This window comes from Myotis myotis, unplaced genomic scaffold, assembly GCF_014108235.1.
Source record: "Myotis myotis isolate mMyoMyo1 unplaced genomic scaffold, mMyoMyo1.p scaffold_m19_p_8, whole genome shotgun sequence".
NCBI lineage: Eukaryota > Metazoa > Chordata > Mammalia > Chiroptera > Vespertilionidae > Myotis > Myotis myotis.
Genome location: NW_023416390.1, coordinates 38,348,071 through 38,360,807, shown reverse-complemented (window position 1 = coordinate 38,360,807; position 12,737 = coordinate 38,348,071). Strand labels below are relative to the sequence as shown.

The 12,737-nt window shown below is 46.4% G+C and overlaps 1 protein-coding gene across 1 annotated transcript in view; it reads right to left on the bottom strand.

The window, feature by feature from the left end:
• The window catches only part of CERKL (ceramide kinase like), a 99,008-nt gene extending 88,595 nt beyond the window's left edge, over positions 1–10,413 (bottom strand). Inside the window, exon 1 of the mRNA XM_036318676.1 lies at positions 10,185–10,413. Coding sequence (XP_036174569.1) covers positions 10,185–10,413 — 229 coding nt within the window. The remainder of the gene's footprint in view (positions 1–10,184) is intronic.
• Between the last annotated feature and the right edge of the window lie 2,324 nt (positions 10,414–12,737).

Sequence of the window (12,737 nt, the reverse complement as noted above, 5' to 3'; positions counted from 1 at the left end):
AACAAGACTGGTCTTGAAAACTATCTAACCTCAATGTGTTACATAGAGCTTCACCTGTCATTGAACATGGGGGCTTATTGTGTTATTCTTTCTACATTTGGGTATGTTTAACATTTTCCATCTATATATATAAAAGCCTAAGCGACCAAACAACCAAACAACTGGTCAACCGGTCGACCAGTTGCTATGACGTGCACTGACCACCAGGGGGCAGATGCTCAATGCAGGAGCTGCCCCCTGGTGGTCAGTCTTCTCCCACAGCCAACCTCCTGTGGTGCCTCCCCCTTTGCCCCCCCCACCCCCGGGCCAGCCAACCTCCTGCATTCCCTCCCCCCCCCAACCCCCCCAGCCGGCCGGCCCCAATTGGGACTGGGCAAGACAGTCCCGATGGGCCCCAATCGCCGGCCAGGCCAAGGGACCCCACCCGTGCATAAATTCATGCACCGGGCCTCTAGTAATATATATATGGGGTTTTAAAAAAACTTTAAAAACTCCCATTTCTTGCCTTTGCTGATTTGGCTCAGTGGATAGAGCGTCGACCTGCAGACTGATGGGTCCTGGGTTCGATTCCAGCCAAGGGCACATGCCTGGGTTTTGAGCTCAATCCCCAGGAGGGGGCATGCAGGAGGCAGCCATTCAATGATTCTCTCTCATTATTGATGTTTCTATCTCTCCCTCTCCCTTCCTCTCTAAAATCAATAAAAATATATTTTAAAATAAATAAATAAAAACTCCCATTTCTCGCCGAAACCGGTTTGGCTCAGTGGATAGAGCATCGGCCTGCGGACTGAAAGGTCCCAGGTTCGATTCCGGTCAAGGGCATGTACCTGGGTTGCGGGCACATCCCCAGTAGGAGATGTGCGGGAGGCAGCTGATCGATGTTTCTCTCTCATCAATGTTTCTAACTCTCTATCTCTCTCCCTTCCTCTCTGTAAAAAATCAATAAAATATATTAAAAAAGAAAACAAACTCCCATTTCTCTATCCCATTTTGGTCATTTACTCATAAATTAAAAAATGCCGAGAGAACTGGAATATGCTCTCTATGGGGGAACTGTCTTAAAGGTCTGAAAGAAATCAGATGACATTATTGTAGTAAAGGTTTTTAGTGTTTTGTTTTGTTTTTCATATTGGTTTGGACTATGATGCTACACTATCACTAACTCAGACATCAGACTCCTGAAGGTATGAGGGAATCTTCTTTCTTGCTTGACTGAGAAAGCAGCATAACCGAATGGGTACACCGTGGCTCTAGGGTCAGAGGGCTTGGCTTTGAATCCCAGCAACTCCATTACTAGCATGACTTTGGGCAAGCTATTTAACAACTCTGGACCCCGGGGATAAAAATCCTATCTAGACTACACAGTCTTGTTGGGAAGATTAAACAGATAAGATACTTAGCATAGGACCTGTCAGAGTAAACATCAATAAATGTTCACTATTTTTAGTCAAATACTGGACCCTGTTGTGTAGCAGCCGTGGTAGTTTCCAGAACACTGTTTCTGATGAAAATCTTGGAATGTACATGGGAATTCCCTGATGACAGCTGGTACATTATTTTAGACTTATCTTTAGGCTTACCATAAGTCCATAGCACTGTGCCAATTTTTTTTTCTTTTTTTCTTTTTTCTTTTTTTTTCTTTTTTTTTTTTTTGGTACGCATATCTGCCTGCCTATGCCTGCCTCCCTGCCTCTGGGTTCAGTCATCCATTACACTAACTAAGGGTCCTCAACTTCTGGTTTGCATCCAAAAAGTGAGTATAAGATTTCATTTCCTTCAAACTCAATTTTTCTTCCCTCTTTTCCCTTTACCTCCCCCTTCATCATGTACTGATTTAGGAAAATATAAAAGAATATAAAAATCCATGCTACTCAGAGTTCTTTCCCTTTGCTCACACCACACACACACACACACACACACACACACACACACACACACACAGATATCCCTCACTAGCTCAGCATATATTATCTCCATCATTGTCACAGTACTCCTAAAACTTGGGCAGAAATATAGTTATATGGCAGAACTTAGAGAGGCCCATGTTGAGGACTTGATGATGTTTGTAGATTTGTCAATATTTGAAATGTAATCTAATAACCTAGTCAAGTATCAAGTAATAGACTAGGTGGGATAAGCAATGAGGTTCAGAATGAGTATTCTAGTAATGGAGACCACAATGAATTAATATCTACCACATCCCTGGCCCTTTAAACAAGGATGGTCCACTTTCCCAAATTACAGGGGGCACAAAACTGTTCAGTCTAGCAATAGCATCCCATCTGCCTCTGTACCCAACCTATCCGTTGATTCCTATATCTACTGCCCTGGCTCTTTCATTCTTTAGTTTCATCAGGTTGAGACTTCTGCAGGGTACCTCAGGTCCTCCTTCTTTGGACAATCCCACCTGGACCAACTTTTCTGATTTACTGACCTTGATCCAGACCATCTGACTCTCAATTTGTTCTTCCTATAGCCCTTGGCATCAATGCAAGTGCTGTTCCCCACTCCTAGGAGGATAGTTCTGTGCCGGTTCCAGCCCCAAAGACACCCACATGGGCGAGGGATTGGATAAAGAGGAAAACAAAAGTAGATCAGTTTTAAAAAATACTGGCCTTCAGATGGCGCCCATGGTTGTGGCATGTTTAAGAACAACATTAGTATGCAGACTTCCATGGGGTCAGGGCGCATAGGCTAGGACAGTTATCATATTGATTATACTAATCCTACACTAAGAAACTAAGTCTTCAGAGGGAAGGCAGGTTAGGGTAGGAAGGGGGGGAGGGTAAGAGATCAACTAAAGGACTTGTATGCATGCATATAAGCATAACCAATGGACACAGACACTAGGGGGGTGAGGACCAATAGACACAGACACTAGGGGGGTGAGGGCATGTGCTGGGGGGTGGAGGGTGGCTGGGGGGGAGGTCAATGGGGGAAAAAGGAGACATATGTAATACTATATGTAATACTTTAAACCAGTGGTCGGCAAACTGCGGCTTGCGAGCCACATGCTGCTCTTTGGCCCCTTGGGTGTGGACACGAAGTTTCAATCACACTGTACGTGCACGCCCGCACGTGGTATTTTGGGGAAGAGCCACATTCAAGGGGCCGCAGTTTGCCGACCACTACTTTAAACGATAAAGAATAAAAAATAAAAAAGAAACTAAGTTTACCAAATTTCAGTTTAAATAATAAATCATGGTGACCATGAAGAATAATATGATGACTTTTAACAATTTTACTGTTAGCCAATTAATTCACAATTACAAATAAAGCATTTTTTTTTGTATTCACAGAGTATGTTAAAGGGTTTTGCCTGCCTCCCTGCTCTGGGTTCAGTCTTCCATTACACTAAGTTAGGGTCCTCAACTTCTGGTTTGCATGCAAACAGTGAGTGTAAGATTTAATTTCCTTCAAACTCCATTTTCTGGACTCATCAGTTTTACCTTTAAATCAGCAGCTCAGATTGTATGAGCAGATCAGTTCTATGTTGAGGTTAATTATTTGAAAACTGTACCTTTCCATAGAAATAGAGATTTAAAAATTTTTTATATATCTTTTAAAATAAAGATTAAATTCCCTGGGATAAAGGAAACGAACATTTTCAACTCTCCATTCTTTAAAGCTATAGTTACCACTAGCTACAATGTGGCTACTGAATTTAAATTAAAGTTAAATAAAATTAAAATTCAGTTCCTCAGTCACACTAGCCACATGTCAGGTGCTTGATAGCCACATGTGGCTGATGGCAATGGTTTCCAACATTCAGACACAGAGCGTTCCACCATCGCAGAACTGGTATGCTGTGGAGATTCATTCCACAGTCGTTGTTCCACATGAACCAATTTTACTTTAATAAAAAGCTAATATTTATACAAGATGAGATTTACACAATCTACATATATAAAAGCTTAAGGGACCGAACAACCGATCAACCAGTCGCTATGATGCACACTGACCACCAGGAGGCAGACACTCAATGCAGGAGCTGCCCCCTGGTGGTAAGTGTGCTCCCACAGTGGGAGCGCCACTCAGCTGACTGATGGGCTCTAGATGCTGGACTCACAGCTGAGGAGCACCGCTGCTTCGGTGGTGGCACGATCCTCTCCCCATTGGGACTGACTGGGCGAGAGTCTGTGGCAGGCGCAGCAGGGCCAGGATGAGCAGGAACGGCAGGCAGGAACAGCAGGCGGCGTGGACTGCCAGTTTCGGCCGATCCCCACAGGCTATGCCAAGGAACCCTACCAGTGCACGAATCCGTGCACCGGACCTCTGGTAGGTATACAACAGGCTAACAGACCTGTCAAAGCATTTAAATAAATTTTAAAACTTCATATGCAGAACATACAGTTACTTAGTAAGCTTGATTTTTCACAACCATCTTTTTCAAATTCCTTCCAATTTGACAGCTTAGAAACATACTACCAAGTTTTAAAATTGTTTTATTCTTAATATGTAGCACAGTGAATCAAAGCATCATGTTTTACTGAGTAATTAGTCCTTCAATAATTCACGTGAGTAATAGGTCATTTTGGGGTTTAACCCCTGCTTCCATTATTTCTGACCACACGGCCCGCTGACAGATGTCTCACTTTGGATGTACACAACAGACGACTGGATCTGTTTCACGTACATCTGTTCCCCAACAGCTTAGGCAGATTAGTGCTTAGAATGCACCCAGCTCTGCTAAGTCCCACATAATCACTAACTCTTGTTGTTTTAAAATTGATTGCTTTTCTCATTTTCACATTTTTCCACATCATCTTTCACGTTGCTAAGTTTCCAGCAAATAAATGTTTCTACAAACTTAAAGCACAAGAGAACCAATCTAACTCTCTTCTCAAAGAGACACTGCCAAGACCTCCTTCTGCAGTGCAGCTCCCTCAGAGTTTCTAGCTGCTGCTCTAAGGCAGCTGGGCTCAGCGTCGTGGCAGGAATAACCCTTTGAAAAAAAACATAAGGTGAAATTGTGTAACCTGAGGTAGTAAGTCTCTGAAAAAGAGAGACTTAAAACCATAGTTAAGATTTGAAACCCACATTTTATTTTTAGAAATATTTAAAACATTATATTCAAATGCTAGGCAAACATAAAATCCTTACTCTGAGATCTGAATAGAGGGTACAGGAAATGAAATAGCAGCAAGAAAGGATAAGCTAGTCCTTCTGTCCATTATGAAAAATCTGCTTATGTCTGGCCTTGACCGACAACTGTCTGTAGATAATGGTTTCTTCCTTGCCAAAGACAGGACCTGTACTGAGGCGATGGCTCACCTCTCACCGTTATGCCCGGAGCTGGGGAAGGGGAGCAAGGGGCTTGGGTCTTCTAATTAGAAATTCATTAGGGCTGCGAAGCTCCGGCTGTAAAATGCAACACTCTCCACACACAGCAGACGGTGGGCCCCACTGATCACGCAAACCCGACTCAGGCTTCCTTAATCTAGGAAGCTATCCATCCTAACACTTCAAGTCTATAAAAACGGGGTTCTCTTTACAATGCAACTTCAGAGCTGATGCTTCTTGGAGACCACATCATACAAATGCCTCATTTTGCAGGTGAAGAAACCGTAACTCAGAGATGGTAAACGACTTGCCCAAAGTCAGTCACGCCCCTGCGAGTGCGGAGACAAAACCGCGGGTCCTTTGGCGCCCACTCCTGAAACCTCTCCTACACCACGGGTGAGAGCACATTACAGACGCTGGAGGAGGACGCCTAGAAAGACCCTATAGTGCTTCAGGGTCTACTTTAGGGTGCTTTCCATTAGTGAATGACAAAGTTCCCAGTGTGAGATAGGAGAGAGAAGGGGCGGAGGGAGAGGGGAGGGGGAAAGAGGGGAGGGGGGAAGAGGGGAGGGGAGGGGAGAAGAGGGGAGGGGGAAAGAGGGGAGGGGGAAAGAGGGGAGGGGGAAAGAGGGGAGGGGAGAAGAGGGGAGGGGAGAAGAGGGGAGGGGAGAAGAGGGGAGGGGGGAGGGCATTTGGCATTCCTGTCAGAGATCCCTAAAATTGACCATTCTTAAATGTACAAAAATATGAGTTTAATATAGTCCAGTCCTACCCATTACTAACTCTCCCCATCAGTAGTTTTGCGGGGAAACAGATAAGAACATTATAATCCAGATTCTGCTTTGGGGAGGCACAAAAATCCTGTATTTTTCTATTTCAATCTAACATTTCAGGTAGAAGCTTACCACTTGGTAAGCACATGCTCCTAGAAGTTTGTCCTTGGCTGAGATTTGGAATAATGCCAACAAGCAATCGGTGATGCTCTGAAATCATTTAACACTGAAAAGATCTGACCAGTTACAGCACAAGCCGAGGGTTAAATTATAAACTAGGCAAACTGGCCTGTGGCATCCACTCATGCTCCCTTTCTGAGCTCTCTTCTCAATGTTTGACACCTTACGCCCAGTCCCGGGCACTCTTTTGAGGGCTACCCACACAGTGGCATTAATCCTGACCAGCTCTGCCTGGGCAGGGCTCAGCATCCAGTCTTGCCCACCTTTCTCATTTTGTCTCAAAGAGCTAGCCTGATCCCTCTTCCATTTCTGTAGGATGTTGCTTCCTGCGAGCTCACAGACAGCTAACTTGGTAATTACTTTATATTAACATGAAAAAACATATTCCACAAGAAAAATGGCTTTTATACCTCCCATCTTGACTTACAGGCTGTCCTTAACAGTCCTCACTTCTATGGGGATGGGCAACACAGCCATTATTCCAAGTCACCCTTGAACTCAATGAAAAGAAGTACAGTGCCCTATATGGTTTTGCCAAGTGGTTAGAGCATCGACCCACGCACCAAAGGTTCTCAGGTTTGAATCCCACTCAAGTTCCATCCCAGGCCCCGGTCGGGGCTCCTGCAGGAGGAACCAATTGATGTCTCTCTCTCTCACATCAATGTCTGTCTGTCTCTCTCTCTCTCTCTCTCTCTCTCTCTCTCTCTCTCTCTCTTTCTCTTTCTCTTCCCTTCCACTCTTTCTAAAAATCAATGGAAAATGTCCTCAGGTGAGGATTTTTAAAAAGTGAACCGTAATGTCTATAAACTCTGGGTGATGATGATGCATCAGTGTAAATTCATCATTTGTAACATACAAACCTCTCAGGTGGGAAACACCGATAACAGGGCAGGCTGTATATGTATGGGGACAGAAGCATATGGTAAATTGTTGCCCAATTTTGCTGTGAACCTAAAACTGCTCTAAAAATAAAGTCTATTGAAAAAAACAACTACTAAGGTACCATGAGGTTTAAAAACAGTGATCTCAGAAAACACCTCCTATGTGTGATCTAATAATGCTCAGTGACCCCGCCCTCACCCTTTCCTGGAACGGCCAGTCACTAGCCAACTTGGAATGGACATGGGCACCCCCCCCCCCCCAGCTTCACCCTCCCACACCACGTCCTCACAAGTACAATAACCTTATGTAGTTTTTCCTCCAGTTTCTGGACCAATTTCATTTGTCCTTTGCTTACATGTAGTAAACTAATTCCACATCAGGCACTATTTCTCATATTAACACTAGAGAGACTGAAACTTAGTGTATACCTATATTGCCCAAAAGCAGCCAAAATGACTGCATGGTGAAAGAATAATATCGGAGCACTCTTCACTTATGTGCCTTAGCTTTTCCAATAACGCACTTCTGTTCGACATTTCTTTCATGAATTTAGGGCGCAAAAGAAATACAATAAACAACTTATTAGAACAAGTATCACTGCATAAAGATTCGAATGACAAGTACTAGTTTAGCTTATTGAGCAACTGCAACTTATCAAGTATCGACAATTTATCATGTACTTGTATGTTATCATGTGACGGTAATCGAAAAAAAATGAAAACTGTTATTTCAATACAGAGCCGAACTGGTCATATAAGAAATTTACTCAATTCAATAATAAGAGTCACAATTTCCGCTCCCCCCCCCCCCCAAGCAGTCAAAATGACTGCTTTTGGGCAATATAGGTATAACACATATATATATATACCGGAAATGAAGGAGGGGGAGGTAACTACAATTTTTAATAAACGCATTTATATGTTGTACAAAAAGTCACAAAATTCTAAGACATTGTGTCCTTATATACATAACTGTTTTTCTAATTGAAATTAAAAAGCAGTCAAAATGACTTCCTTGGGCAATCTAGTGTTAAACATCTCTTAATCCCTCCTTTTCTCTTCCCCATCTTATGTTACTAAGTAGAGCATCTCTTGGTTTCTCCTATAAATAGAAATACTAAGGTGCTTCTGTACCTTCGAATTTAGGGGCCCAATGTGTTCTGCATACCAGGTGTTAGTTACAAAGAAAAAGTGGGACATCTAGATGAAGGAAAAGAAAACCAGCGGGTTTTAGGGCCAAAGTAAACAACAAAGAGCCCTGGCCAGTTTGGCTCAGTGGATAGAGTGTCAGCCTTCGGACTGAAGGGTCCCAGGTTCAATTCCAGCCAGGGGCACATGCCTGGGTTGCGGGCTCGATCTCCAAAGTGGGGCATGCAGGAGACAGCCAATCAATGATTCTCTCTCATCATTGATGTTTCTATCTCTCTCTCCCTCTTCCTTCCTCTCTGAAATCAATAAGGAAATATATTTTTTTTAAAAAAAGAGTTGCAACCTTTAGAGTTGTAATTGTCAAGATGCCTTTTTAAATGCTGCCAACAGTAATGCTAATTAAGCCTACTTTTCTTTAATCACCACTCAATAGAAAATAACATTTCTTTTTCACGTCATTATTTGCCTCTTTACCAGAATTGCAATATTAATTTGTACAATTCGTTGCATCTTTCATTTTAATTCTATCAAATTTCAGCTTCGTTGTAGTATAAGTGGCTCTTGTAGACTAACCTAAACTCTAATTGTGAACTTCTATTATCCCCCAAATTCAAACTGACTTGAAAACTAAGCAGAACGATTCTGTCCATACTAGATTTTAACTCAAAAGTGCAAGAAGATATTCTACCTTGGTGTTCAACACACTGGAAAACATTTAAATTAAGGTCAAGGTGGTTTTAGTGGTGTGAGCATGGCCAGTGGTTCTCAATCTTCCTAATGCCGGCACCCTTTAATACAGTTCCTCATGTTGTGGTGACCCCAACCATAAAATTATTTTCGTTGCTACTTCATAACTGTAATTTTCTACTGTTGTGAATCGTAATGTAAATATCTGATATGCAGGATGTATTTAGGCGACCTCTGTGAAAGGGTCGTTTGACCCCCAAAGGGGTCGCGACCCACAGGTTGAGAATCGCTGGCTTATACAGAAGCTGAATTCACACTCAGGACCAGTGCTAGGTCCCTAGCTCAGCCACTTCATTTTGTTAGACTTTTGTGCACGAAATTTTTAAATAGTGTTGTTTTTCTACTCTGTAATATAAATAGTACACTGTGTCTTGTTTTCCAACAGGGGAGGCCATTTGTAATTTCATACGTTTGTGTTTAACTAGAAGAGGCTGTACCACATCCCGAGGGTTTTCTCTAAACCATCTCTAGACTCAGACTTGAAATATTTCTGTTGCAAAATACAGCATTATAACACGTTCTAAATAGCTCAAGTTTCGAGTCAATAAAAGTCAAATGCAAGTACACAGCATGCTGATGATTCTAAAGTGAGCCTTAAAAATCAAAAGTTTCCAGACTGAGCCCGAAGAAGGCTGGACTCTAGACAGTGGCAGGGGGATGTGAAGGATGGAAAAGTCCAGAGACTCCAAAGCCCGAGGCCAAACTCTCGGAAGTCAGCAAGGGGACCGTTGCGCTCAGAACCCGCGTGGAGGGACGCCCGGAAACGGCTCACACTTGCAGAGCGCGGCCAGAAACTGACACTAAAACTTCATCGCCTTCGCGGGGAGGACTGACCGTCCCGCCTTAGAAACCACCACCCCTTTGCCCTGGGGGATCCGTTCTTTCCTCTTCGGCGCCGAGCAGAAGCTGCGTGTGACGCTGGCCGGGGAGTGCACCCCCAGGGGAAAGCCGGCAGGAGGCGGCCAGTAGCCCAGGCCCCAGGGAATGGCTCGGGTTCCCCCCAACTGGCTGGGGGGACGCCGCAGCCCGCGGGGCGGAGGAGGAGCTTAGGGAGGAGGAGAGGCAGCGCCCGGGCGGCCTGTGCAAGGAAGCGGGGGTAGGGGAGAGGAGGAGGGGGAGGAAGGGGGAGGGGGCAGCAGTAGGAGGCGAAGGCTCGGACCCGCACACTCACCCCCGGGGCGCTCGGGCTGAATGGGCCGCCACCTCAGAGCGCGCTCGCTCAGCACCATGTCGCAGCTGCTCCTCCCGATCTCGAAGATGCCCCGGAGCAGAACCTGCTCGGCCGCCGCCGCCGGCTGCTGCGGGACCGCCCAAGGCACCGAGGCCACCGCCGGGGGCGCCTCTTCCTCCCCGCCGCCCTCCAGGGCGCTCACGCGGCTGCCGCGCCTCCCCCGGGACATGGCGGAGCCGCGGGCTGGGCTGGGCTGGGGGCCTGGGGTCGTGGAGGAGGGCGATTTGGAGAAGGAGGAGAAGGTGGAGGCCCGGCAGTCGCCACTTTAGCCGCGTCCCGCGCTGCCACAGCAACCGCACGCGGGCTGAGACCCAGGAGGGGGCGGGGCGGGCAGGCGGGGCCGCCCGACCCAGTGCAGCACCGTAGCCCGCAGGCCTCTAGTCTCTGCCACTCAAGATGCACAAAACCAGACAGACAGACAAAAAAAAGGCAGGTGCGGGAAGAGGAGGAAGTGCTCTCTCCATCCAGGCCCTGCTATTCAGTGCAATGCAGCGCGTGGCGTTGCCCGCAGTGAATACATCCGCGCTCCTCAAACTTTGGCTGTAGACTTTCATACTCGCCCTCGTGGGCATCCTGTTGAAATGCAGATTCTTCTTGAATCGGTCTGGGTGGAGACCCAAAGCGCTGTATTGCTGGGACGCTCCCCGGCTTTGCTGACGCCGCTGAGCCGCGGAACACACTTTGAGTTGCAAGGGCATACCCCCACCCCCGCCCCGGGCCTCCCCTTCCCTTGCAGAGGCCGCTGCTGGGGAGCAGAGGTCGCCCTTTGTAACCACGCGCGCACGCCCTCAATAATTAGCTGATCTTTATGCAGCTGGTGTAGAATGAGCACGGGCTCGATTCCCAAAGCCCTGAGAGGAAGTCAGAGGTAAGTCCTTGGTTTGCATAGGCCCATTCTCAACCGGCAGGTTTAGTGTTAAAGGAAGGTGCCTCCCTGCCCCAAGATACCTCTGTCCTGTCCTTGCCGCCTCTGGCTCTCCCTCCCTGGAGAGAGACTACTAGCAGCAGGACTTGCGCTCCCGGAGGCCGCTGCTGCCATGTAGTGTTACCTGCACTGGAGAGAGCCTGGGCCTGGGCCTCGCCCTTCACGTTCTCCTGGTAGCTGCGATGCCTGGCCTTCGCTGATAGTTGATTTGGAACACGCGGGGAGCCTGAGGGCCCCCGTGATCCGCAGTGATGGCTGCACATGAGTTTCCTGGGGAGATTTTTTAAAACCCAGGTGCCCAGGCCGCACTCAAAGACGATTGAATTAGAATCTCTGGGGATGGGACCCAGAGTTCAGGAGTTTTAAAAGCTCCCCAGGTGATTCCAATGTTCGGAGCTGAGGAAAGCTGCTCTAAGCAGTGTAATAATGGGGGCGGGGGCAGAGTGAGGGGAATCAGCAGGTGTTTCATAAGGTCAGAATAACTATTGAAAAAAAGTTAGGGGTCAGGGAGTTGAAGAGGAAATTAAATCAATAGAATTGTAAATCTAATTCCGGTGTGCCGGTGCCTAACCAAGGACATCCTCATCTCTGGTCACACTGAAAAGTTATGGTAGCAGGAGTGACTCAAGGTTCTCTGCTCAAACTTGGATTTCAAAAAACCAGGGCGGTAGACTGTCTGGTGGCCCAGCCAAATCCCTCTCAGACATAAAACACCTGTGTGCCAGTTAAGCCAGGACTCTCGCTGTTCAGTGCTCTGAAAACAAACACCAGGCTTCCAGGCAAAGCGGGGAAGAGCCTCGGATTGATCTGATTACAGCGAGCTGTTTCTTGGAGCAGAAGCGCAGCTGCTGCTAACCCCACGCCGGCTTCAGGTGGCCCAGGGAGGAGGCATCCGTGGGCAGGCTGGTGCCTCTGCAGAAGCAGTCGCAGCTCTGGAGTCAGTGTCTTGCAGTCACAGCTGTCAGGCAGTCAGCACAATTAGAGCTCCCTGGCCCTTTAGCAGCTCACTGAGAGCCCTGGCCAACGGGCCAACAGGGTGGCTACTTCTTAGGACCTTTTAGAAAAATTCAGTCAGGTCAGAAGGTCAGAAACACAGGCTTTGCATTTCTTGAGGATGCGAGTCATGGTGTTGCTCCATTCTCTGTGTTTGATGAGCTGTCCTCTTCCAGGCTCTAAAGGTTGCAGGGCCCTGAGGCTCTGTCCTCAGGCTCTAGCCACAGAGGCATCAGTTCCTGAGGACCACCTGCCCATAGTGACTCGTGTATCTAATACGTTAATGCCTGAAAATCGCTCTGTTAAAATGTCCCGGAAGCTTCCTGAACATCGCTTTCCCTGCTTCAGCTGAAGCTTGGGTGTTTGTTTCCAGAGCATTAAACAATAACCTGTCCTTTCTTAAAAGCAACATGGCTGCCTTCCCTTTGGAAGTCATTTGGCTAGGTTTAGAAACACAGTCTCCATCCCTGTTTTTTTTTACTTTTTTTGTTTGTTTGTTTGTTTGTTTTAGAAATCTACATCTGAGCAGACCTTGGGGGAAAAAAAAAACTCTGCTATTAAGATTCTTTTCCGGA